This window comes from Prionailurus viverrinus, chromosome X (genome assembly GCF_022837055.1).
Source record: "Prionailurus viverrinus isolate Anna chromosome X, UM_Priviv_1.0, whole genome shotgun sequence".
Taxonomy (NCBI): Eukaryota; Metazoa; Chordata; class Mammalia; order Carnivora; family Felidae; genus Prionailurus; species Prionailurus viverrinus.
The window spans coordinates 90291688-90318463 of record NC_062579.1 but is presented as its reverse complement, the minus strand read 5'-3'; the positions used below and the strand labels follow the sequence as shown (position 1 = coordinate 90318463).

The following is a 26776-nucleotide window of genomic DNA, read 5'->3' as shown; positions in this document are numbered from 1 at the left end:
AATCTCTCTGTGGGACTCAGTCACCACTTCAACCAGGGGCTAGATAAACACACATGCACTTAGAGAGCGACCATTACGTGGTTGAGGGCTAGAAAAAAAGCCTTTATTGTAACTGGAACCAGATAAACAAAGCACTCTTGCTGGCCAACTCTCAGGAGAGGGGAAGAGCCTTTGACACAAACCCACTCCCCATCCCCAACCAACTTTTATTCTATGCCTGGCCCTTGCTGTTTTGATGGCTCAAGTGGTGTACTTTCAGCACAAGACCGAGACTGAAGGCAGCCCACCATTTTGTGGGTCAGAACCCCAGAAGACGTAGTGGATTATTACTATTTTGAAGAGCTTGGAAATGCCTATTACTCCAATACGCCGCTCAGATTCTTCACCTCCGATAAAACTAGTATTTAGACACGAGAAGCCTGGGTTGTTACACTGACCTATTTAGTTTGTTGATTAACCAGTGACTCATCTCTAGTCCCACGATACGGAGGTCAAGGTTCCAAGGCTATTGCTACCACAGCTGCTTTCTATTTCAGTTTTAAGATGTTTACATGATGTATATAGGCAGGCAAATCACATAAACATGGTCACAACAACAATCCCGTCCACAGAGACGATGCCACTGGCGACAGCTGGTTACCAGGAGAGTTTGCGTGGACTTAGGTTCTCTCCGGGTTGTCACCGCCGCGATAAACAAACACTATCAGGGATGACTTATTCTGGTTTTACAATGCGCTCAAAGACCTACCAAAACAGTTGCTTCCAGGGGGAACTGGATTCAAGCTTGACTGGAAAACAACCAGTATAGCAGAAATGTATTCTTTTGACGCGAGTTAGTTTGTAGAGGCCGGGTCACTTCATGAAATCATTCAACTATACAAACAGTAATACCTAACACAGATCGTGATTCCAAACACACTTTCCTGGCTTCCTCTAGCCCAGCCCACCTGGTTCTCTACAGCTTGCTGCCCTTTGTCCGAAACCTGGGAGAAATAAACCCTCGTGACACGGTGTCACGACCTGGGGGGACTCATTGGCCACAGGACACAAAATTATCCTTCGGGTTTCCCTTTTTTCCCCTGAGCCATCAATAGCCCAGGGCCGGTATTTCCACATAAGGTCTCTTATACTTGGTATTTCTCCATTCTTGGGCTTATCTAGGGGGTTAGGGCCTCATAATTAGATTGCTGCAATAGCTAATTGGTTTCCACATTTCTATCTCCCTCTGCCTCAGACACATCTGACAGCAATGTAAAGTTGTAAATATCTAAACGTAAGAATGAATCAAGCGATCTGTCTAAAAACCTTTGACTGGCTCCCCCATGTTTCCTGGGTAAAGTCCAAACACCGTCAGCCTGCCATTCAAGGCCTTCCACCATCTAGGTCCGTGTTTTCATTCTAGGTTTATATCCTCTACTACTCCCTTGAACAAAACTCGTCTCCTCGGGGGCGCCTGGGTGGCGCAGTCGGTTAAGCGTCCGACTTCAGCCAGGTCACGATCTCACGGTTTGTGGGTTCGAGCCCCGCGTCGGGCTCTGGGCTGACAGCTCAGAGCCTGGAGCCTGTTTCCGATTCTGTGTCTCCCTCTCTCTCTGCCCCTCCCCCGTTCATGCTCTGTCTCTCTCTGTGTCCCAAAAATAAATAAACGTTGAAAAAAAAAAAAAACTCGTCTCCTCGACACCCCCTGGACTCCCGCTATTTCGTTTTGCACTTCTGTGCACGAGGTTCCTTCTGCCTGGAGTGCCCTCTCATCCTTAAGAGCCTGTCCAGGGCTTCCTTTTGTCCACAAAGCCATCCCTGAACACCATAATCCATAGCGATCTCTCATTCCTTGAATGTGATGAAAGGTAAGGACAGTGTGGCTCTGTTGGCAAATGCTCAGGTAGGACTTTTCTGGTCTCAGGCTGTCAATTCTTGTATTAGGTAATCTTGTGTGTATCTTGCCTCCGCAACTACACTGCAAGCTCCTTGAGCACACGGACCAGTTATGTTACTTTAAAAAATTACCCATGGTACAGAACACTGTGGTGGGGGCCGTGATATGGGGCCAGCTGTCGACTAAAGACCACTGAAATGTCCCCAAGAAGCCTCATTCTAGGTGACGGCTCCTTACACACAGATACCAAATCTAATCACTTTAAACGTGAAACTAACTCTACGGGTTACTCCAAGATATGAAGGAATTACAAACTGCTTCTGGAACACTTCTGAATCCCCTATGAAAGTACAAAGTTAACCTTCAATAAATAATTTCATGCTCCCCTCAAAGCTTCAAAAGGACACGTAAAGAAAAATGGCCAGCCAGGAGCATAATCCCTAAGATTTACTTGATCACAAAGCATTTAAAAAAGCCAAGGCTCCATGCAATTCATTTCTATTTCAGTGTCTTTTTTTTTTTTTCTCTGCAAAATAGGCTAAACTAGATAAGGAAACTATGTCTAGAACCTGAAGTTTACATGAAAGCCGGTCAAAATGACGTGGGTAATTCCAGCAAAAGAAGTTCATTACATCTTGGTTTCTCTTGAATGATTTCGGCAGTCTGAGAGGTCTTCGTGGTTAGAAATGTAATCCCTAGCTAGCAGTCGCTAAGTCTGCGGTGGGTGTGTATCCTGACCCCCACCCGCCAAAATGCTGCAACCATCAAGTTCTATCAAAATACGTGCCAATCTTGCAAACTGGAAAAAAAGAGTCATTACAAAATGCCTACCTGCCTCTGCTGCTTTGAAAGCTCTGAAGTTGCATAGGGTGCACTCACTGTGAATTCGCAGGAATGTTTTATCTAGCTTTGTGGATGGCCCCCGATGACGAAACCCTGGCAACAGATGCCGCCTTCCTAGGGAAAGCTATGTCATATATGAACCCTCGTCCTGCAAGTCGGAGAGAGCCCGCCTTGATTACCTACCCAGCTTCGCTGGATCAAAACTTGAAGGAACGGTTAAGTGTTGGTATTTCTAGGTACAGCCTTTCCTTGTGCAAGTCTCCGCTTTAAGTAACAATTTTGTCTCCTGGAGCCTCGCCTTGACTGCCAGCAGGCAGGATTTCAAGTGCCCTCCCCACTTTGAAATATCCATGTTTTCTGGAAATCTGGTCACTTTTGTGCTCTCCAAGGACTAGCATGATCATGCCGTGGGCTCCTCGTCAACAAAAATGCTAAGTTCAAAGTATTGTCTCCTTCACTTCTAATTACAAATAAGTTTTACCTTTTATTGTGTTCCATTATACAATTTTACATAGTACCATGGTTACTGTAAGCGATAATTAAGCAAACTGAATTCACGTTGTTGAGCTCTGCTTCTCCGTATGTAGATTTACCTAAAAAAGTACAAACCGAGCACAGTGGTGCAATTTACCAGGCACTTTCAAGTTGCTTAGATATTTACAAATATGTAAGCACCCTGTTTGAAAGCATGAAAATTTTGGTGTCAGGAAGAAACACTCCGTGTGTATCACATCTTTACATTGGAACGTTTGCACAGCTCCGCTCATTCCTGAGAAAGGTCACAGTCTCGTTGTCACTTGACAGTTGCACGTCCTCATATTTCAGCAGTATATCTTGGGGAACCATAACCTCTGTCACTCGACGTACCGCTAATGGCACAAAATACATGTAACGTGTTCCTCATCCAAGGGGAATGTATTGTGTCTTCTTGTAATATCTAAAACAAACAAAAGAAACGTACGTGTTTATCACGAGGCATAATGGCCGCTGTCAAGAAAGTATGTGCATGTGAAATTACAGGCATATTTCAATTTGTCACTGACACTTAGCTATTTAAAATGACATAAAGCAGAAAGAGCAAAGGATAACGTTACCGACTTAAGTCTTCAAAGCTGTATTACAAAGGCCGCATATTAAAAAAGCAGAAAAGATCTGGTTACTCATTTGGAAAAACAAAAGACTGTGAAATGCAAAATTCAAGAAAAAGTGAGAGGTAATGCGATCTTGAAAATATTTTTTAACGAATACTCATAACAAGAGCTCTAAACAGTGGCTCTCAGAATCACCCGTAGGGCGTTTCAAACACACAGATACCCGTGCTCCTTACCGAGAGACTTGGAAAATAATACCCAGTAAAGTCACAAGTGCGTATTTCTTTTCGAAAGATACACTACAATTACATAAGCTGATCGATGCAGAGGATTTTTCATGGAAATGAAGAACTCCATACATACAAAATATAAACTTTATATCCCATAAGTATATAAACATATATATTCATATTGATACAGAGATTTAAAAAATTTTTCCATCTTGTGTGACCAAAAGCAACAGAAAGCTCCTGCGTGGATTAGATGGAAGAAAAGAATACCATATACATCACATCTGACCTCCTTACTATGCGATCCCCACTTAGATCTCAAGCTTTCGATACTTGGTTCTCAAGTCAGCTTTTGAAAATTCAGTATTAAGCCCACAAACTGGTCTCTGGTGACAGCAATGAGTCACATCGTTTGTGTTGCTACAAACCACGTCTTGTAGAAACTCCATAATAATTTCCTCTTACAAAATTTGTAACTCATGACACTAATCTGAGAGCCAAGCAGAGGTTGGAGGGATGACTAATTATTTATCCACACCTGTCAGATGTGATAAGCCAATATGGGACTCATTGCGTAGAAAACAAAACATAGAGTTGGTAGCACTCTAACTCGTTAAGAAATCTGCAATTTTGGGGCACCGGGGTGGCGCAGTCGGTTAAGCGTCCGACTCTTGATTTCGGCTCAGGTCATGATCTCATGATTTGTGAGATCGAGCCCCATGTCAGGCTCTGTGTTGACGGCTCAGAGGCTGCTTGGGATTCACTCTCTCCCTCTCTCTGTCCCTCCCCATTTTGCTCTCTCTCTTTCCCTCTCTCTCTCTCTCAAAAATAAACTTAAAAATGGATTTGCAATTAATAGTTTTTTAACTTTAGTTTTTTTTTTTTTAATTTTTTAACGTTTATTTATTTTTGAGACAGAGAGAGACAGAGCATGAACGGGGGAGAGTCAGAGAGAGAGAGGGAGACACAGAATCTGAAACAGGCTCCAGGCTCTGAGCTGTCAGCGCAGAGCCCGATGCAGGGCTTGAACTCACGAACCATGAGATCATGACCTGAGCCGAAGCCAGATGCTTAACCGACTGAGCCACCCAGGCGCCCCAAACTTTAGTATTTTAAAAAATGTTGATTTATTTACTTTGAGAGAGAGAGAGGGAGCGCAAGTGTGGACAGAGAAGGGGCAGAGAGAGAGAGAGAGAGAGAGAGAGAGAGGGAGAGAGAGAATCCCAAGCAGGATCCATGCTGTCAGTGCAGAGCCTGACAGGGGGTTCGATCTCACGAACCATGAGATCATGACCTGAGCCGAAATCAAGAGCTGGAGGCTTATACTGGATTCGACTCCTGAAATCATTATTGCACTATATGCTAACTTGGATGTAAATATAAATAAATAAATAAATAAATAAATAAATAAATAAATAAATAAGTTGGAGGCTTAACCGACTGAGTCACCCAGGTGCCCCTGCAATTAATAGTTTTAAGATAATATAAATCCCCTTTTCAGAGTCAAAAGCTTGAAGAAGTTCTAAAAATAACTGTATATTGTGGTATACTGTAACAGATTATACCAAAAAGGGCCAAGGAATCTCCAGGCCATATATCTTTTGTCAAGTCATCATTTATGGAGCACAACAGAATAATTTATATGTCACAACACAGCTACACTTTATTTTATTTTGTATTATTTTATTTTCCTTTGGGAAATAACGTAGGCCAAAGTGTGATTAAAAAAAAAGGCTCTCTTTTATGGAGAAAAAAAAGGCTCCCTTTCCTTCTAATAGGAAAGCCTGAATTATAAAAACTCACTATAAAGTCAACATTTACTCAAAACGAGGCACACCTAAATATGATGCATTAGGACAGGACAGCTCACGTAAATATACACCAATAGAAACTAAGATTTTTCTTGGTTATCTATCAATGTATAATGTCAAGGATCTAAAATATAGGTCTCTACAACTAAATAAAATAGCCACGGCTTATGGGAATTAAATGAGAGATGGGAAACAGGACAGCAGATTTGTAAGATCCATACTTCAGGGGGAAAAGAACTTTATTACAGTGACTGCTCTAAATCTCTTGATCACAGAAATAGCAGTAAACTGAATAATTTGTTTTCAGTTTGAGTGATTTAGAGTTCAAGGCTAAGTCATGCAGTTGCATGCAAATCGAGTAACCGCAATAGACTATACACTGGCTTAAAGCAGCGTGTGTCAGTGTTGTGTCTTTTGTGAAGAACTTTCTGCTGATTTTCTATGGATTATGAAGAATAGAAACCCATACACTGGACAGCTCCTAGGAACAGATCATGTAGTTACTTGATGAAAATACGCTTCTGAACAGTGATGGTAAAGAAAGGTATATCCCTACGCTTCTGAGCTTGAGATACAGACAACAGGGGCCCCTGAGTGGCCTATCAGTATGTTAAGCGTCTCTTACTTTAGGCTCAGGTCATGATCTCATGGTTTGTGGGTTCGAGCCCCACGATTGAGCCTGCTTGCGATTCTCTCTCCCTCTTCCCCTCCCCAGCTCTCTCTCAAAAAACAAAACAGACAAAAAAAAAAAAAGGAAGAAGAAGAAAGAAAATGAGCCTCCTGGTCATTCAATGCAACCTTGTGCTAACTAAATTTCCCACAGCCTTCCCTAAAGGGAAGCATACAAAATAAATTTGGAGAGGCAGAGCTTGATTCAAAGTCAACTAGCCTGTTTTCCTAGAAATATCTCTTCTTTTCCTCATCATTTCCATGCAGTTCTTTGGACACTAGCCACTGCTGGCTTATTTGTAAGTACACCCTTGGTGTGACAATCTCATCTGGGGGAATGCCTTCATCAAGCAATCACTGAAACGCAGCTACCAGGACAGAGAAGGTTCTGGAACCAGCTTTAAGAATGTGTTCTCAGGGTGCCTGGGTGGTGCAGTCAGTTAAGCATCTGATTGACTCTGGTCATGATCTCACGGTTCGTGGGTTCAAGTTCTGCGTCCAGCTCAGAGCCTGCTTTGGATTCTGCGCCCCCCCCCACCCCTCCCCCGGTCGTAGTCTGTCTCTCTCTCTCAAAAATAAATAAACATAAAAAAATTAAAAAAGAAAAAAAAAAGAATATGTTCTCTAAAGAAGGGTTGTAGTTTCCCTTGTTTCTTTTAAGAAGTCTTAATTCCTTAAAAATTCAGAGTCTGAAGAATTTCTGAAGCAAATATTTATCTTATTGGGTGTTTTCATTAGTAAGGATATGAAGGTGACTTTAATAATAAGCTTACTAGGCTCAGTCACTGAGGGATGAGACCATAATGCTAAGACTTTTACAAACATGTTGAAGATGTTAAAATACTTAAAGTAACAATCCATGTATACAGTGGTCAGGGTTCTGGCATAAAAATTCTGACGTTTAGGGGCACCTGGGTGGCTCAGTCGGTTGAGCGTCCGACTTCAGCTCAGGTCATGATATCAAGGTTCACGAGTTCAAGCCCCACATTGGGCTTTGTGCTGTCAGTGCGGAGCCTGCTTTGGATCCTCTGTCTTCCTCTCTCTGCCCCTCCCCTGCTTGCGCTTTCTCAGAAACACATAAACTTTAAAAAAAAAATAACCTAGGAACACTCTGGCTTTAAGATAAATAGATGTATAAAAGTCCTAACAACTTAATTATGACGTAATGTGGCTGGAAGTGGCGAACAGGTCTCGACTTCCCTATTTTTTAGGTTGTGGTTTTAATAAAGTAGCTGCAATTGTCAGGAACACTTAGTCATAGATGAAAATGCTAACAAGTTTTATGAAAACAGAGTTTTGGGTAGGCTGTTCAGGCATTAAGACAATTCTCAGGTTTTGGAAGCCTCTCAGAACATCACATAAACTATAGTTTCTTATGGCTGAGACAGGGATATTCTTTTTTTTTTTTTAAGTGTTTTTTTATTTTATTTTTGACAGAGAGAGAGAGAGAGAGAGAGACAGAGCATGAGTGGGGGAGGGGCAGAGAGAGAGGGAAACACAGAATCAGAAGCAGGCTCCAGGCTCTGAGCCGTCAGCACAGAGCCCGATGCGGGGCTTGAACTCAGGAACCGCGAGATCATGACCTGAGCCGAAGTCGGAGGCTCAACCGACTGAGCCACCCAGGTGTTTTTTGTTTTTGTTTTTTTTGAAAGACAGGGATATTCTTTTAGGGATTTGCCTCCCGTGCTCATCATTTTGCTTCTTGAGAGACTCTTACCCATGTTGACAGTAGAGCAGGTCAGATTTGCTCAGCTCATTACTTTCAATAGCACTGTGGCCCAAGGAACAAAATGGCTAATGACCGATAATTGCTTTAGCAACTGCTTCAGATAATGACTTCCCAGGCCATTTGCATTATATCATTGAAACGATTAAAGACAGTAGGAGCGAATGTGAAAACACCGACGGGATCATTTCAAGGGAATACATTTCGAACTAACAGATTCGGCTGAGTAACACTTCAGGGGCCCCAGATCATGTTTTCATTTTCAACCACCCTAAGACTTGCCTGCTCGTGGATAATGTCAGACAATTCTTTTACCATGTCTCTGAAATTTGACTTTAGCCCTTCATGGTATTCAATTTGATCCTCTTTAATTAGCCGCTCATTTAGCTCAAGTGCAATGCTGCATGCCTGTATGAATTTCCTGTAGACAAAAAGCAAAGACAATAAGGGTTTCGTCATTTATTCCTACAAAGTCTCACGGACCATCAATTTGATATTCACTTTAACCATGGCTTGCCTAGAAGGAAAATTAGAATCCTGTATTTGCTCACTGCTACTCTTTGCTGATGCCACTTCCTAAGTCTGAAATACCTTTTCCTTTCTTTCCCACCTTTCCCTTCTGGTTTCTTACTTTCTTTAAAACCTGGCTCAAAACGCAGGCCTTCTAGAAAGCCTATTTGCTCAGTCACTTGATCTTGTATCAGCTAACGTTATTGTGCTCACGTTAATTTGCATGTGCAGATAACGAGTCGTGCATTCAATTCAAAAGTAATTTATTTGGGGTTAGTATGTACCCAGTACAGTACTGGGTGCTACAGGTAAGAGTTATCTGCCCTGTGCTGGGAGCGGGGACAAAGATTGCGGGGGCGGGGAGGAGTGAAATCGGTGAAGGAGATTGAGAGCTACAAAAACTTGTTATAAAATGAGTAAGTCACAGAGATGAAAAGTACAGCATAGGCAATGTAGTCAATAATGTTGTAATAACGTTGTATGGTGACAGATGGTGTGACCGTACTTCCCGCGGGGAGCACTGAGTAATATATAGAATTGTCAAATCAGTGCGTCATAGGCCTGAAACTAATAACACTGCATGTCAACTACACTTCAATAATTTTAAAAAAGTGGGGACAGTTGATGACTCATTGTAAAAGTCTTTCTCCATCATTTCAGGTGTTTATATATTTAAATGCCCACGATCGGGGTGCAGGTCTTAGGGGGCAAAGTACCTCACTGCCCATTTGCTTTGTATCCCTATCATAGCAACTAGTAGAATCTTTCTGCACATGCCAGGCATTAATAAATACTGGTGAATGAGTGATTACTGGTTACTCTGCAACCTGGAAGGGCTGAGAACACACCGACAGGAAAAGTAAATGAAATAAACCAGCAGCAAACGAGTGGATAAGTTCTCCTTCTCCTTGGTGTGTTTTACTCAACCCGTCTCTCCTATTCTGAATATAAACTCTACATATTAAACAGATTTGTAATGCAAGACCATTCAGACATGCCTGGGGATGCTCAACTCAAGCCCTGGACCAGCAGAATCCCAACTGGAACTAAGAACACAAGATAGGAGGGGCGCCTGGGTGGCTCAGTCAGTTGAGCGTCCGACTTCGGCTCAGGTCATGATCTCGCGGTTCCTGAGTTCGAGCCCCACGTTGGGCTCTGTGCTGACAGCTCAGAGTCTGGAGCCTGTTTCAGATTCTGTGTCTCCCTCTCTCTGCCCCTCCCCTGCTCGTGCTCTGTCTCTCTCTCTCTCTCTCTCTCTCAAAAAATAAACATTAAAAAGAAATTAAAAAAAAATAAAGTACCATTAGAGGGTCACTTAGCTATTGTAAAAAAGAACAGAATGTCTTTTTTTGGAAGGATACCATTTGGTGAATATTTTGGTTTCTATGAGGAAGAAAATGGAGTCAAAGATAGAGGTCTAAAGGGAAAATGACAAAGCACTTACCTAAACATGTCTTTCAACTCATTTACTTTCTTTGGTGGATACTTGCTAGCTTGACTATCATTTAAGAAAGCTCTTGCATATGCTAATGGACCAGCATTTACCTAAATTACAAAGGGAGAAAAATAAGAGAGTTGTTAGAATGTAATCAAAAAGAAATGTCTACATTTCTCTCTTTATTATTTTTTTAAGATTTTATTTATTTTTTTTTTAAGGAATCTCTACACCCGACATGGGGCTTGAACTCACAACTCCAAGATCAACAGTCGAGATCAAGAGTCACACACTCCACTGACTGAGCCAGCCAGGTGCCTCTGCACTTCTCCTTAAAAAAAAAAAAAAAAAAAGGGGCGCCTGGGTGGCGCAGTCGGTTAAGCGTCCGACTTCAGCCAGGTCACGATCTCGCGGTCCGTGAGTTCGAGCCCCGCATCAGGCTCTGGGCTGATGGCTCAGAGCCTGGAGCCTGTTTCTGATTCTGTGTCTCCCTCTCTCTCTGCCCCCTCCCCCATTCATGCTCTGTCTCTCTCTGTCCCAAAAATAAATAAACATTGAAAAAAAAATAAAAAAAAAAAATCCCTGGGGCGCCTGGGTAGCTCAGTCGGTTGAGCCTCTGACTTGGGCTCAGGTCATGATCTTGCACTCTGTCAGTTCGAGCCCCGTGTCGGGTTCTGTGCTAACAGCTGCGAGCCTGAAGCCTGCTTTGGATTCTGTTGTCTCTATCTCTCTCTGTCCCTCCCCAACTCATGCTCGTGCTCTCTCTCTCTCTCTCTCTCTCTTAAAAGAAATAAAAATTAAAAAGCCCCCTCGATGCATTAAAAATCTGTACCTGAGAACCATATTTACTATTCTTACTGTAAGCTTATTAAAAAAAAAATGACTAAAGCCAATAATCTGCAACGATCATATTCCAGTAAGGTACTTAATGACTTCTGCTCTGTAAATACAGAGCTTGGCTGCAGTCAGAGGAGTTTATGTTAAAGTCTTCTGCCATAATGCAAATTTTATGGCCGCTGAACATTTTTTTCAGTTAATCGAAAACTGCACAGGTGTTTGCACTCAGTAAGCGCAGAATACACACCGCGGTTCATGCTTGCTCTGTGCCCTCAGGAAAGCAAGCCTATCGAGAAACGTCTAAGACGTATTCAGCCACCGACATACCTGCACTGAGACACAACCCTGCAATTTCAGCTGCAGCTGAATCATGTCCACGTCGGCAGAGGAGCAAAGTTTTTTCAGCTCTGCCGTCTTATCTTTGATCTCATCAGTCGCGACATCGATGGGCTTTAAATGAATCTGCTGCTCATAGTTTATAGGGATCCTCTTCTTCACGTACGGAAAGGAGTTTGAAGCTGTTAAAATGTTCAGATTGGTTGTGGTTATCTTTAAAAAATGATCCGTTCAAACGGCCAGATCAAAGGAAAAAAAAAAAAATCCATGATGCTTAATTGCCCCCACCATGCTTTCTCTAGAAAGTACCGTAGGGTATCAGAAAGCACCGCAGTACTTCGGGATTGAGGGGGAAATTCTTTTTATCAGATACCCTAGAGCAATCGTGAATTACATATGGGGAAACTCTGGTATATAACATTGCCATGTCTGTGCAAGCTAGTGACAGAACAGCAGAAAAATGAAGGATTAAAATTTCAGTTCACACTTCCCTGCTGGCCACCTGCTACTTGTGTGTATCAAAAAGAAGCAAGTCAAACAAATGTTATCTCGCGAGGTCCTACTTACTGGTCAAGATGGTGCGGCGTTTACACTGTTCTTCTATGCAGCCTTGCTTTTTGCCTGATAATGTATAAGGTGCTTCAAAAACAAATCTGTTGATATTATGATTTCTTTCAAACTCGGTCTTTCTTTCTGTGAGTTCTTTGTCATCAAAGTAGGGCTTCACATAAGTGACTTGGATATGAGCATATTTTGGATCGAGATCTTTAGCGTTCACCTATCAAGTAAGAAAGTTTGGCTTTTTTTAATTCAACGGAAGGGAAGAGCAGGTACAGGTAAGATAATAAACTCCTTGGAGACTACTTGAGGAACACTGTCATTAGGATTGTGCTCCCAACTGAACACACACCTGGAGGAGAGCTTTATTCTTTTCGTAAGGATCATTTCCTCCTGATTGTAAAGAAGTTACAGAAACTTACATGGAAATTACAGAAATGTAGGAAGATAATATAAATTGTAATCCTGCCACTCAGCAAGGACCGTCGTTCACATTTTCACGGATTTCCTTTCAATCTGTACTCTGTGCACACACATTTACAAAGCTGAGGTCACGCTAGACGCTGTTGCATACTCTGATTCTTTAAAAATACATTACAATGGTTAACTGTACATTTGAATTCTGCCTCCATAAAAATAAGAATCTGGAGAGGATTCTGAGAAGGCAGGAGAGCACCAGAAATCTATCTTCCTACTTAGGCAACATTTACACGGGCAGAATCTGTCTGCTCTAACTATTTTGGAACTCTGGAGTCCACTGAAAGCTTGTAACCTGGAGGGGAAGGCCTGGACGGAAAATCGCAGTTAGGCCTGATTTTTGTCAATTTCAGCTCTTGGCACGACCCGTATCCTACCCCTCAGCCCCATGGCAGGCAGCTGTGCACATGTTCCCGAAACAGCTTGCAGGAGCCAGGGTGGGCAAGAAGGACCCTGTCTTCCAAATACTGGGGACCTGTGCTCTGACTGCTGTTTCTGATTATAGAGGTACAAAGAGGATACAGCCATTTTCGTTATAATCCCCCACCCCTGGCTGAACTGACTTCCAGAGGACTTTTTTTTTTAAGTTTGTTTGTTTATTTTGAGAGAGAGAGAGAGAGAGAGAGAGAGCGAGCGCACACATGTGTGCAAGTAGGGGAGGGGCAGAGAGAAGAGAGGGAGAGACAGAATCCTAAGCAGGCTCCAGGCTCTGAGCTGTCAGCACAGAGCCCGACACAGGGCTTGAACTCACAAACCATGAGATTATGACCTGAGCTGAGATCAACAGTTGGAGGCTTAACCAACTGAGCTACCCAAGTACCCCTGACTTCCGGGGGATTTAAAAGATCTCTCCCCTTTATTTTTCCTTTTCCCTCTTGGGAGCCAGACATTGAAGACCAGGGCACTCAAAATCAACTGCATAGAGGAGGGAAGTGAGAAACTCACTACACATGCCCAGGGGAAGGTGCAGGTTCAGAAAAGACCCGAGAAGACCCTGAATTTAGGCAGATCCGTGATACAGAGACAGCCTACGACAATTAAAACAAAACCCAGCAAATCCTGGAAAAGGGGGAGAATCTGATTTCTGGGATGATCACAGGATCAGATCCAAATGTACAGTTTTCAACAAGAAAAAAAATCACCAGGCATCTAAAGAAACAGGAAAGAATGGCACATTCGGAGGGGAAAAATAAACCAACGGACACTTGTCTCCCCAAAAAGACCTGATAGCAGACCTACTAGAAAAAGACTTTAAAATAACTGTCTTGATGATCAAAGAACTAAAGGGAGCTGTGGAGAAAGTCAAGAAGACAATGTATGAACAAATGTCAACATCAATAAACAGGTAGGAAACCTAACAAGAAACCAAACCAATTTTTGGAGCTGGAAAGCACGATAAATAAAATGAAAATTCACTAGGGGGATTCAAAGGCAGACTTGAGCGGACAGGAGTTAATAGTCACAGAACCTGAAGATATGACAATCATGAGGAACATCACCCCGTGGACCAACACACACACTGTAGGAGTCCTGGAAAGGAAAAGAGATGGAAAGAGGCAGAGGTAATAGTTGAAGAAATAATGGGTGAAAACTTCCCAAATTTGATAAAAGGCAGGAGGACTATAAACATCCAAGAAGATTCTGAGTAGGGTAAGTCAAAGAGACCCACACTGAGCCACGTTAAAACCAAACTGTCAAAGAGTTTTGGAAGAATCAAGAGAGAAGCGACTCATCACACATAATAAGGAAGTCTCAATACGATGATCAGATTTCTTATCAGAAACTTTGGAGGCCAGAAGGCAGTGGGTGAGTGTAGTCAAAGCGCTAAAGAAAAAAAAACCTGTCAACCAAGAATTCTGCATTAAAAAAAAAAAAAATTTTAAGTTTATTTATTTTTGACAGAGACAGAGCGCGAGCATGAGCTGGGGAGGGGCAGAGAGAGAGGGAGACACAGAATCCGAAGCAGGCTCCGGGCTCCGAGCCGTCGGCACAGAGCCCGACGCGGGGCTCGAACCCATGATCCATGAGATCGTGACCTGGGCTGAAGTCGGACGCTCAACCGACTGAGCCACCCAGGCGTCCCAGAATTCTGTATTTGACAAAACTGCCCTTGAAAGTGGGAAAGAAATGAAGATAGTCCTCAGCAAAGAAAAGCCGAGGGAGTTTGTTGCCACTAGAACCGTCCTACGTAAGATGCCGCAGGAAGTCTTGCAGCTTGAGATGAAAGGACACCAGACGGTAACCTGAAGCGGCGTGAAGAAATAAAGACCTCAGTAAAGGTAAATCCGTGGGCGATTATAATAGCTAATGTTATTGTGACAATGGTATGTAACTCCATTTTTTGCTTTCTACATAATTTAAGAGGCAAATACATTAAAAAATTATTGGTCTAAAAGCTAGTATTGTTGCAATTTTGGCTTGTAACTTAAAAATTTCGTTTTCGGGGCGCCTGGGTGGCGCAGTCGGTTAAGCGTCCGACTTCAGCCAGGTCACGATCTCGCGGTCCGGGAGTTCGAGCCCCGCGTCGGGCTCTGGGCTGATGGCTCGGAGCCTGGAGCCTGCTTCCGATTCTGTGTCTCCCTCTCTCTCTGCCCCTCCCCCGTTCATGCTCTGTCTCTCTCTGTCCCCAAAATAAATAAATGTTGAAAAAAAAATTTTTTTTTAAATTTCGTTTTCTACAGAATTTAAGAGACTAACGTGTTAAATCATTAGCTTATGGTTTTGGGACACACAAAACATGTAATTCTACAACATCACCAACAGGAAGGGGTAGGGAAGGAGCTGTTAAAGAAGCAGATTTCTTGGTATGTTATGGAAATTAAACTGGTATAAATTCGAATTAGAGTGGTATAACTTTAGGATGTTAAATATCATCCCCATGAAAACCATAAAAATATACTTACAGGATATAGTCAAAAGGAAATGGGAGACAAATGTAACCATTCCACTGTAAAAAAACATCAATTAAACCAAAAGAAGACAGTAATGCAAAAAAAATGAGAGACAAAAAAGCTATAAGGCACATAAGAAAACAAATAGCAGGGGCGCCCGGGTGGCGCAGTCGGTTAAACATCCGACTTCAGCCAGGTCACGATCTCGCGGTCCGTGAGTTCGAGCCCCGTGTCAGGCTCTGGGCTGATGGCTCAGAGCCTGGAGCCTGTTTCCGATTCTGTGTCTCCCTCTCTCTCTGCCCCTCCCGCGTTCATGCTCTGTCTCTCTCTGTCCCAAAAATAAATAAACGTTGAAAACAAATAGCAGAAGGAAAGAACTCTCTCCTTATCAGTAATTACTTGAAATGTAAATGGATTAAAATGTAATCAAAAGGGAGGTTTGCAGAATGGATAAGAAATTATGATCCAACTATGTGTGGTCTACAAGAGATTTATTTTAGGTCCAAAGACACACATGGGCTGAAAGTGAAAAACAGAAAAAGATATTCCATGCATACAGTAACCAAAAGAGAGCAGGAGTGAATATACTAACATTGAACAAAGTAGACTTTAAATTTTTAAAGGTCACAAGAGACAAAAAAAGGACATTGTACAGTGATAATAGGTTCAATGCAGCAAGAAGATAAAACAATCATAAACATCTACACATCTAATAACAGACCATCAAAACATATAAAGCAAAAATTGACAGAGTGCAAAGGAGAAACAGTTTTACAGTAATACTTGGAGGCTGTAGCACCCCACTCTCAATACCAGATACAGCAAGCAGACAGAAGGTAAGTAAGGAAGTAGGGGACCTGAACAACACACTTAACCAGCCACATCTCACAGACATATACAGAACACTCTACTCAGCGATAATATGCATTCTTCTCAAGTGTACATGGGACATTTTCCAAGATAGGTTGTATGTTAGGCCACAAACGAGTCTCAATAGATTCAAAAAGACAGAGACCATAGAAAGTATCTTCTCTGACCATGAAGGGATGAAGTTAGAAGTCAATAACAGAAGTAAAATAGGAAAGTTCATAATTTTGTGGAAGTTAAACACTTAAAAATCAATGGTCCAAAGAAAAACAATCACAAGGGAAGTTGGGACATACTTAGAGAGTAATGCAAATGAAATCACAACATACCAAAGCTTACAGGACACAGAAAAAGCAGCGCTAAGGAGGAGACTTATAAACACAACATTACAAAACAGGAAAGGTCTTAAATCAACAACATGACTTTACAACTTAAGGAACTAGAAAGAGAGGAACTAAACCCAAAGCTAGCAGAAGGATGGAAATAAAGGTTAAGCAGAGATCAATGAAATAGAAAATAGGAAAATAGGGGCGCCTGGGTGGCGCAGTCGGTTAAGCCTCCAACTTCAGCCAGGTCACGATCTCACGGTCCGTGAGTTCGAGCCCCGCGTCAGGCTCTGGGCTGATGGCTCAGAGCCTGGAGCCTGTTTCCGATTCTGTGTCTCCTTCTCTCTCTGCCCTTCCCCTGTTCATGCTCTGTCTCTCTCTGTTCCAAAAACAAATAAACGTTGAAAAAAAAAATTAAAAAAAAAAAAAGAAAATAGGAAAATAGAGAAAAGCAATGAAACCAAAGGTCAGTTCTTTGAAAAGATCAATGAAGTTGACAAATCTTTAACTAGATGGACTAAGAAAAAAAAAGGACACTCAAAAGTGCTAAAATAGGAACTGAAAATAAGGACATCACTACCAAATCTACAGAAATAAAAAAGATTGTAAGAGTACTATGCACAACTGTATGCCATCAAATGAAATAACCTAGACGAAATGAACAAATTCCTAGAAACACACAGCCTACCAAGACTAAACCATGAAAACAAAATAGAAAACTCTGAATAGCGCTATAACTAGTGAGGAGATTGAATCCATAATCAAACATTGTCTGATGGAAAAAAAGCTCTGACCTGATGTCTTCACTGATGAAGTCTACCAAACACTTAAAGAAGAACTACCACCAATTCTCAGACTCTTCTAAGAAACCGAAGAGGAGGGAACACGCCCTGACTCATTCTGTGATGTCAGCATTACTCTGAACCCAAAGCCAGACAAAGAAAATCTACAGACTAGCATCCCTTACGAACGCTGCTGCAAAAATCCTCGACAGAATATTGGCAAACAGAATTCCACGGCATATTAAAAAGGATTATATGCCATGACCAAGTAGGATCTACTCCTGGAATGCAAGGATGGTTCAACATATGAAAGTCAATCAATGTAAATACAACCACATAAACAGAATAAAGGGGGAAAAAAACTACATGATCACCTTAATTGATGCAGCACATGCATTTGACAAAGTTCAGCATCCTCTCATAATAAAAAATACTCAACAAGCCAGGAATAGAAGGAATTTTCCACAGTCTGATCAAGGGCCACTATGAGAAACCCAGAGCGAATGTTATACTCCATGCTGAGAGGCTGAAAGCTTTTCCTCTAAGATCAGGAATAAAGCAAGGAGGCCTGCTTTTGCCACTTCTATCCAACACGGTGCCGGAAGCTCCAGTGAACGGCACACGCAAGGATGGTGAGAGCAGTGAATTAATTCTACGCTACGTGTCCATGCAGCAAAAAGCGTATTATACTGATCACAGTTCTATATGGCCATCAACATGACTTTTAACGGATATAGGAATGAACATGATTTATTGGATCGGTCCCTCATCAAGAGAGTCTTCGGTTGTTTCCCAATGTTTTGCTATTGCAAAGAATGCTCTGATGAACATCCCTGTATTTAAAACTATGTGCGTTTTTTTTTTCTGACTTAGTCCTCGGGGTCAATTCCTAGAAGTTGCTCAGTTACAAGATTTACCTGGTTTTAAGGATTTTGATATATATTACACAATTACCCTACAGAAAAACCTACCGGTTTGTACATCCACAAGAAGTGACTGACGTTGGAAGAGGGCGTACCCTTGACTACATTAATCCTACCTTAGGTCCTCCCGTCCTTCGAAGGGGACCACAGGAAAGAACGGTTCTCTTCCAGAGACATAAAAATTATGGTAGTTATGGGCCCTTTCATGAAGAGTCTATATTCCATGTTTATATTCTGCTGGAGGCAAAACTCAGAACTGTCCGTGCTGGACTTTCCACCTGTGGGCTCTAGATACCCTCCCCTCTATCAGTCTCCCCATGAACCTGACACTATGCCCAAGCCCCTCTCTCAGTGTTCTCTCAACTCAACTGGCTTGTGACTTGAGTGTTGAGGACTCTGTCAGTGTCGTTGCACTTTACGACAGGCCTGGTTCTGTGTTTAGTGTAGAAAGCAAACATTGAAACAAACAAAAGAGACAACAAAAACCTCTCTGGAAACAGTCTCTGTATCCTTTTTTTTTTTTTTTCTCCACATATATGGGAGACGGCCAGGAGATACAAAGTTCCTTAGCTTCTTTTAGCTTCTCCAAATCCATTCTATCTGTTCTTACGTAAATATCTAAAAGCCTGTATCTGGAAATCTTCATCTTTTTTCTCCCAGTACATAGCTAGATTTCTCGACAGAGAACACACTGGTGGTTGCCAGAGGGGAGAAGGGTGGGGGGCGAATGGGCAAAATGGGTAAGGGGAGTGGGAGATACAGGCTTCCAGCTATGGAGTGGATAATCAGGGGAATAAAAGGCACAGCACAGGGAGTACAGTCGATGGCATTGCAGTAGCTTGTACGGTGACCGACGGTAGCTCCCCTGGTGGTGAGCACAGCGTAACATACCGAGAAGTTGAGTCACGATGTTGCACACTCGAAACTAATGTACCATCGTGTGTCAACCACACTCAGAAAAAGTAAGCTAGATTTCTCCTAAGAGGCACCTCAGGAGATAGGTGAGGTAATTATCTGGGCTAAGACAAGACACAGAAGGGAAATACACAAAAAAGAGGTCAAGCCTGATTTTAACCTTATAAAAGTAAAATATGTACATGGTAAAACATTCAGGGGGGCCTGGTGTGGGTGGCTCAGTCGGTTAAGCGTCCGACTTCGGCTCAGGTCGTGATCTCACGGTTCACGGGTCCGAGGCCCGCGTCGGGCTCTGTGCTGACAGCTTGGAGCCGGGAGCCTGCTTCGGGTTCTGTGTCTTCCTCTCTTTCTGCTCCTCCACAGCTCACACTCTGTCTCTTTCTCTCTCAAAAATGAATAAATGTTAAAAAAATTAAAAAAAAAAAAAACAACCACATTCAAACAGTACACAAGGGTATAGAGGAAAAGTAGAAAATTTCTTTCTATGTAAGATTCTGGTCCCTCTCCTCAGGGGTAAGCATGGTTAACAATTTTGTATGTATCATTCCGGAAATTTCCTAAGTATATACAAGTTATTGTGAATATCAATGTTTGCACAAATGTGATCATCCTATCCATGACATCCTGCACCTCACCTTTCCCCCCCGCCTCAATAAAGTATCTTGGTAGGTTCAAACCAACACTTAGAAATCTATCTCAATTAAAAAAAAATTTTTGGGGCGCCTGGGTGGCGCAGTCGGTTAAGCGTCCGACTTCAGCCAGGTCACGATCTCGCGGTCCGGGAGTTCGAGCCCCGCGTCGGGCTCTGGGCTGATGGCTCAGAGCCTGGAGCCTGTTTCCGATTCTGTGTCTCCCTCTCTCTCTGCCCCTCCCCCGTTCATGCTCTGTCTCTCTCTGTCCCAAAAATAAATAAACGTTGAAAAAAAAATTAAAAAAAAAATTTTTTTAATGTTTAATTTTGAGAGAAAGAGCACATGAGCGTGAGTAGGGGAGGGGCCGAGAGAGACAGAGACAACAGAATCCGAAGCAGGATCCAGGCTCCGAGCGGTCAGCACAGAGCCTGACGGGGGGTCGAACTCACGAACCGTGAGATCATGACCTGAGCCGCAGTCGGACGCTTAACCGACTGAGCCACCCAGGCGCCCCTATCTCAATTTTTTAATGCATAGGTTGCCACGTCCATTAGATTGATAATACAATTTCTTTAGCCATATGGACGTTTAGATGGCTTCCCGGTTTTTGCTACATAAACCCTGCAGCAATGACCACCTTTAATCACACATCTTTATGGTAGCGAACACCCACAAGATAAAATCTTAAAGGTGACATCATTGGGTCCAAGGAAACGCAGGTTTTGAAATATTAGAAAACCTCGCCAAACAGTTCTTCAAATGGTCTGTGCCCTCCAGCGGAGTTTGTTCTTTGGCAAGGTAAAAGAGTGTTTTTAATTTTCACTTTCACACATGAAGAAAGAAACAAGGAACTTGTAAGCAACTGCTTATTATGTCTGTTGTCTACGGAGAAGGACTAAAATATTGTGCCTACAAATAACGTCAGGGGCCCAGCTGCCCGACGGTGCTTTTCCGCTAGCCCTCACGAGCCAGGTTTTCATGGGAAGCTTAGAGTAGAAAACTGCACATGCTGTTCAGCAAGCCTGGCTTTCCATTAACTTTCCATTTATAGTATCAGTTATGTGGCAGTGAGCCTAAGACTATCTGGCTGCAAGGAGCTAAAATCTTCCGTTGTCTTAACTTAATAAACACCACGAACATAGCGAAGCTGGTAAGAGGTAGAGAGGGTTTGCCAAATATTAATGAATTCCAAATCTACTGGCCTGTCAACTTTTACATGTCTAAGGCATACGGTCAAGATAAAAGCAAGAGAGACAGGTGAGTCTACAAAGGGAAGACATCGTTTTCTTTTCTTTTTTTCCTTTGAGAGAGAGAGAGAGAGAAAAAGAGGGTGCAGTGGGCGAGCAGCAGAGAGAGAGAGAAAGAGAGAGAGAGACTGAGAGAGAGAGCAAATCCCACAAGGGGCAGAGACAGACAGAGAGAGAAACGGGCCTCACCCGAAGTGGGACTCAAACTCACGAACCGTGAGATCGTGACCTGAATCAAAGTCAGATGCTTAACTGACTGAGCCACCCAGGTGCCCGACATCATTTTCGGGGTAGGCCAGGACGTGTCTTTACCGTGGCCGTGAGCTTTCCACTCTGGCAATGCTACCTACTAGCTGCTAAGCCACTTGCATCAGAGTCGCTCGGTAAATACTGCCGTGGTCTGCAGATCCTGAACCGTGTAGGCCCCTTCCTACCTTAGAAACCAGCTCTCGTTCTGGGCACACCAGTGGCGACTAAGAACGGTCAGGCAGTCCCACTGTGCTTTCCCAAAAGTCTGCCTCGAGGAAACTATGCGTCTCTAGCAGGGAGCCTTTCTTGCTAGAATCTTTCTCATCCTGGCCTGGCAAGGCCTGCTGGGACGGATACCCTTTAGAGCAAGTCCCAAGGGATCTCTCCTAAATTTACTTCATTGCAAATGTAACTACCAAACTAAGGATACTTTATAATAAAATGCACTAAAAGCACTAGTATCATCTCCATTTTATTAAAGAGAAAAAATGAGGCACAGAGAAATTCAGTGCCTTCCCTACGGTCAACCAGCGGGCAAATGGCAAGAGAATGGAGATTTGAATCCTTCTCTCTCAGACTCCAAAGCCCCTGTCCTTTCTCTCTCTCTTTTTTTTTTTAATGAAAAAAAAAGTTTATTTATTTTTGAGAGAGAGAGAGAGAGGGAGAATGTGAGCAGGGGAGGGGCAGAGAGAGAAGGAGAGAGAGAATCCGAAGCCGGCTCCAGGCTCTGAGCTGTCAGCAGAGAGCCTGACGTGGGGCTCGAACTCACGAACCGTGAGATCATGACCTGAGCTGAAGTCGGACGCTTAACCGACTGGGCCACCCAGGCGCCCCTCCGGTCCTTTCTTTCAATATCTGGACAGGCTCTATTTCCAAACTTCTCCCCCACCAGCCAGAAAAGGAAAGAGTCAGGAGCAGTGTAGCATGCTTGGAACAAATAATGATTTCAAAATGCAGGGTCTAGGTTACCTTGTCTGAATCCTGAATTATTTTAACATTCTCTGTACCGAATTTTTCACCATAAAGTTTAACGAGTCTCAGGGAAATCTCCGAGAGGCCGGTGAGCTTGGGTTCTTTATAGATGTATTCCTTCCCATCCTCTTCTTCAAAAAAAGACTATGGCAAAGTGAAACACACAATCACTTACAAATAGCACGAGCCGGCACGGCATTTACAGAAAATGTACGAGATAACTAGCAATAATATGCTTGAGATACATTTTAAGCGGCACCAAGAGCCACATGGGTACTGAACCTTTTAACTTCAAATAAATATGAATTTTCCGATTCACAGTCACATGGCCATGTACTTGGCCTGAAGATTTCCACGCTCGTGTTTTCTCCTTCCCTGTCACACTTACCTATTTTTCGTTTGAAAGCTCTCAGTACTGGGTATTAAATATATACCTTAAGAGGTTTAACAGAAAATGAAACTGAGGGAGAAATTCCAATCTTCTGCGTTGGATTCTGACCTACTGGATTTAGATAGGGAAACCAAAGTGAGCGTCACACTTACAGAGGCTTCCGGCTGTTGTGTTAGCCGCTCTATCTAGACAGAAGGCAAGAACCAATGCCTGCTGCTATAGTAATCTAATAATTCAAAGGTGAATGTTTAGAAAGAAAAACAACTTTATGAACGAAAGTATACTTACTTGGCCATAAAAGGCAACTCTGAAGAAAGTCCCTAAAAGTCTTTTTTTTGTGTGCATGACCTCTAGAATTTTTGTGTAAGCTCCATGAAGAGTTCTATAAACTTGAGTAAGTTTCTGAAAAAGGAGAATATACAAACCAGCTTTATCTTTTGGTTAATTACTAAATGGCTAAGATAAATACACAGCGGCGGGGGGGGGGGGAGGGGGTTGGGGGAGAAGCAACGCTATTTCCTTTTCAAAATGTGTTTTGGGGTCAGCCACACTCCCCTGCCCCTCTGTCACAATTAGACGAAATTCCTCAACAATGTCAAGGCTAAGGGTAGAAATTAAAATGGTCAATAACCATTGCTACTAGATGCGTATCTGTGGGTTTATTTCATTCATACCTCAATGGGAAGGCATACTTTAAACCTACTGTATTATTGACTACAATTTGCGTTATATCTGAATTAATTTAACTGAAAGAGAAGCCAGATGCTTTTTGGCTTGAGCCTTTAAGGCAAAGGCGAGAATTAAAAATTCGTGCAAAAACTTCTGGAGATAAAAATAAATGCAGATGCAGTCAAGCTCAGAGAAACAGCAGACGCTGGGGGTAATTTCCCTCTCCCATTGTTGGATGAAGAAATAGGGTAGAGTGATGAGGAAAGGCTTGATTTAGGATGCTAGAGAGATCTGGATCCTTCCATTCTGAGGCATAGATAGTAGCCCCAGAAATACAGCAGACCACCAAGAGAAAAAAACAAACAAACCAAATATGCAGATACAAAAATAACAGTATATGCCTCAGTGAGGACTTTTATACAAGTTTACAGAAGTTTTCTTTTTTTTTAAATTTTTTAAAAATGTTTTTATTTTTGAGACAGAGAGAGACAGAGCATGAGCAGGGGAGGGGCAGAGAGAGGGGGAGACATAGAATCCGAAGCGGGCTCCAGGCTCTGAGCTGTCAGCACAGAGCCTGACGCGGGGCTCGAACTCACAGAGTGTGAGATCATGATCTGAGCTGAAGTCGGATGCTTAACCGACCGAGCCATCCAGGCATCCCTAATTTGGATTACTTTTATTTTTATTAAAAAAATTTTTTTTTATGTTTATTTATTTCTGAGACAGAGAGAGACAGAGCATGAGTGGGGGAGGGGCAGAGAGAGAGGGAGACACAGAATCCAAAACAGGCTCCAGGCAACGAGCTGTCAGCACAGAGCCCGACGCGGGGCTCGAACTCACGGAGTGTGAGATCATGACCTGAGCCAAAGTTGGACACTCAACCGACTGAGCCACCCCATCTGTATACCCAGAAAAAGGGAGCACATTGTGCCAAGTACATTATTAAGAATGTGAAAAGCCAACCTACAGAATGGGAGAAAATATTTGCCAATCACAGATCTGATAAAGGTTTAGTATCAGAAAATAATAAAGAGCTCTCACAGTTCAACAACAAAAAGACAACCCAATTTAAAAAGGGGCAAGGCTTTTGAACAAGCATGTCTCCAAAGAAGATACCCAAATGGCTAAGAAGCACATAAAAAGATGTTCAAGATCCTCGGTCATAAGGAAATACAAATCAAATACCATAATGTGAACACACTTCACATCACACTAAGATGGCTTTCATGAAAAACCCAAAACAACAGGTGTTGGTCGGACTGTGGAACGTATACATTGTGGGTGGGAAGGGAAAAGGGAAAACAGTTCAGTGGTTTCTTAAAACGTTAAACATAGACTCATCCCATGACCCAGCAATTCTACTCCTAGGTATATACCCAAGATAAATGAACACAGTTGCCGTGCAGAAACGTCGACACAAATGTTCACAACAGCAGCAAGTCTCCGTAATAGCCAAAAGGTGAAAACGACCCAAATGTCTGTCAATGGATATGTGGATAAACAAATCGTGGCGTAGCCATGCAATGGAAAATCATTCAGCCATAAAAAGCAATGAAGTTGTGACAGACGCTACAACGTGGACGAACCTCTAAATATTATGCTAAGTGAAAGAAGCCAGACACAAAAGGTCACATCTCTATGAATCCTTTTTTAATGACACATCCAGAATAGGGAAACCCACAGGGATGGAAAGCAGATTAGTGGTTGCCAGAGGAGGGCGGGTGGGAGGGAGAGGAACCACTTAGTGGGTAGGACGTGTTTTTCTGGGGTGATGAAAATGTTTTGAAAGTAGAGAGAGGTGGCGGGTTCAGAATATCACGAATGCACTGAATGATACTGAATCGTACACTTTAAAAATGGTTAATTGTGTATTACGTGAATTGCACCTTGGTAAAAACGGGGAGCACAGAGAGGCTGTGCTCAATTTGAGGGAAATCTTCCTTATCTTTATGGCTGCTGTCTCTGACACTTTTTCAGCCCGTCCCATAAAGATGCAGTGAAAAATGATATATCAGTGTCCGAGAAACAAGGACTACATCTCATGTGGAACGCTAGGGGATCTGCACAGACCTTTACAAGCCGACAAGGGAATAGATGGAGTATCCCTATAGAAAACAGCGTTTCCTTTCATGTGTAAAGATATATTTTTCTTTCTTCCCTATTAGTTGATTGAGTAGCAAAATACTCCCTGAGGTTCTTTTTCTTTTTAAGATTTTTTTTTTTACATTTATTTATTTTTGAGAGACAGAGGAGAGACAGAGCACAAGTTGGGGAGGGACAGAGGGAGAATGAGACACAGAATCTGAAGCAGGTCCCCGGCTCTGAGCCTGAGCTGTCAGAGCCTGACGCGGGGCTCGAACCCACAAACGTGAGATCATGACCGGAGCTGAAGTCAGACGCTTAACCCACTGAGCCACTCAGGCGCCCCCTCCCTGGGGATGTAATAGCCTTATCTTCAAGCTGGTAAGAAAGCGGGTATTCTGGAAATTTTACAAAGGTTCTTAGGATGTCATGTTTTGCTAAAAGGGGCAATCATCTTGTGGGCTATTCTTTGCCACCTCTGTGACCTAGGTTTAGTTATTAATAGAATCACTTGAACTCCGCTATGATTTTTCAGGCATGCCTCACATACCCTAAAACTACGGCAGAGAGAGAAAAGGCCTAGAACCTGGGAAGAAAAAGTGAGTTTGATCAGGGCCAGTCTGAAGAGAGATTAGAACAATGCAGATGATATTAAATGTATGTGTTTTCCTTCTGGGAAAACGATGAAAGCGTACTTGCTATACTTAAGGATAAATTGCTTTGCTTTTTTTTTTTTTTAATTTTTTTTGTTTTAACGTTTATTTATTTTTGAGACAGAGAGAGACAGAGCATGAACAGGGGAGGAGCAGAGAGAGAGGGAGACACAGAATCGGAAACAGGCTCCAGGCTCTGAGCGGTCAGCACAAAGCCCGACGTGGGGCTCGAACTCACGGACGGTGAGATCATGACCTGAGCCGAAGTCGGACGCTTAACCGACCGAGCCACCCGGGCGCCCCCAAATTGCTTTGCTTTTTAAAAAAAGGGGTTGAGGGGCGCCTGGGTGGCTTAGTTGGTTGAGCGTCAGAGTCTTGATTTCAGTCCAGGTCACGATCTCACGGTTCATGGTACTGGGCCCTGCAATGGATTCTGGGCCAGGCGTGGAGCCTGCTTGGGACTCTCTCTCGTGCTATGTCACTCTGCTCCTCCCCTGCTCACGTGCTCTCTCTCTCTCTCTCTCTCAAAATAAATAAACATTTTTTAAAGAAGGCTTGGATCCTAAACCACCCCTTCCTAATACGATAGGCGTAGAAATTACGATTCGGACTCCAAGACTTGAATATAAAACCTGGGCCGGTGGCAACAGGTATTCCTTATACTACATTCTTTATTAATTACCCTTTACCAACAGCTTTATCTGACAGACTAAATTGGAAAAAAAACTCGTCACAGTAGGGCTACCAGCCCCTTTGGTCTCCCATGGAACTGCCAAGA

At 42.8% G+C, this 26776-nt stretch overlaps 1 protein-coding gene across 3 annotated transcripts in view; it reads right to left on the bottom strand.

The window, feature by feature from the left end:
- Positions 1 to 2308: 2308 nt before the first annotated feature.
- Positions 2309 to 26776, bottom strand: part of DOCK11 (dedicator of cytokinesis 11) — a 202815-nt gene continuing 178347 nt past the window's right edge. For all 3 annotated transcript variants that reach the window (XM_047843161.1, XM_047843162.1, XM_047843163.1), the window contains 7 exons: positions 22883 to 22996; positions 22201 to 22347; positions 11932 to 12142; positions 11356 to 11546; positions 10201 to 10301; positions 8529 to 8667; positions 2309 to 3656 (listed from right to left, as the gene is read on the bottom strand). In XM_047843161.1, the coding sequence (XP_047699117.1) occupies positions 3534 to 3656; positions 8529 to 8667; positions 10201 to 10301; positions 11356 to 11546; positions 11932 to 12142; positions 22201 to 22347; positions 22883 to 22996 (1026 nt within the window). In that variant the 3' untranslated portion in view covers positions 2309 to 3533. The remainder of the gene's footprint in view (positions 3657 to 8528; positions 8668 to 10200; positions 10302 to 11355; positions 11547 to 11931; positions 12143 to 22200; positions 22348 to 22882; positions 22997 to 26776) is intronic.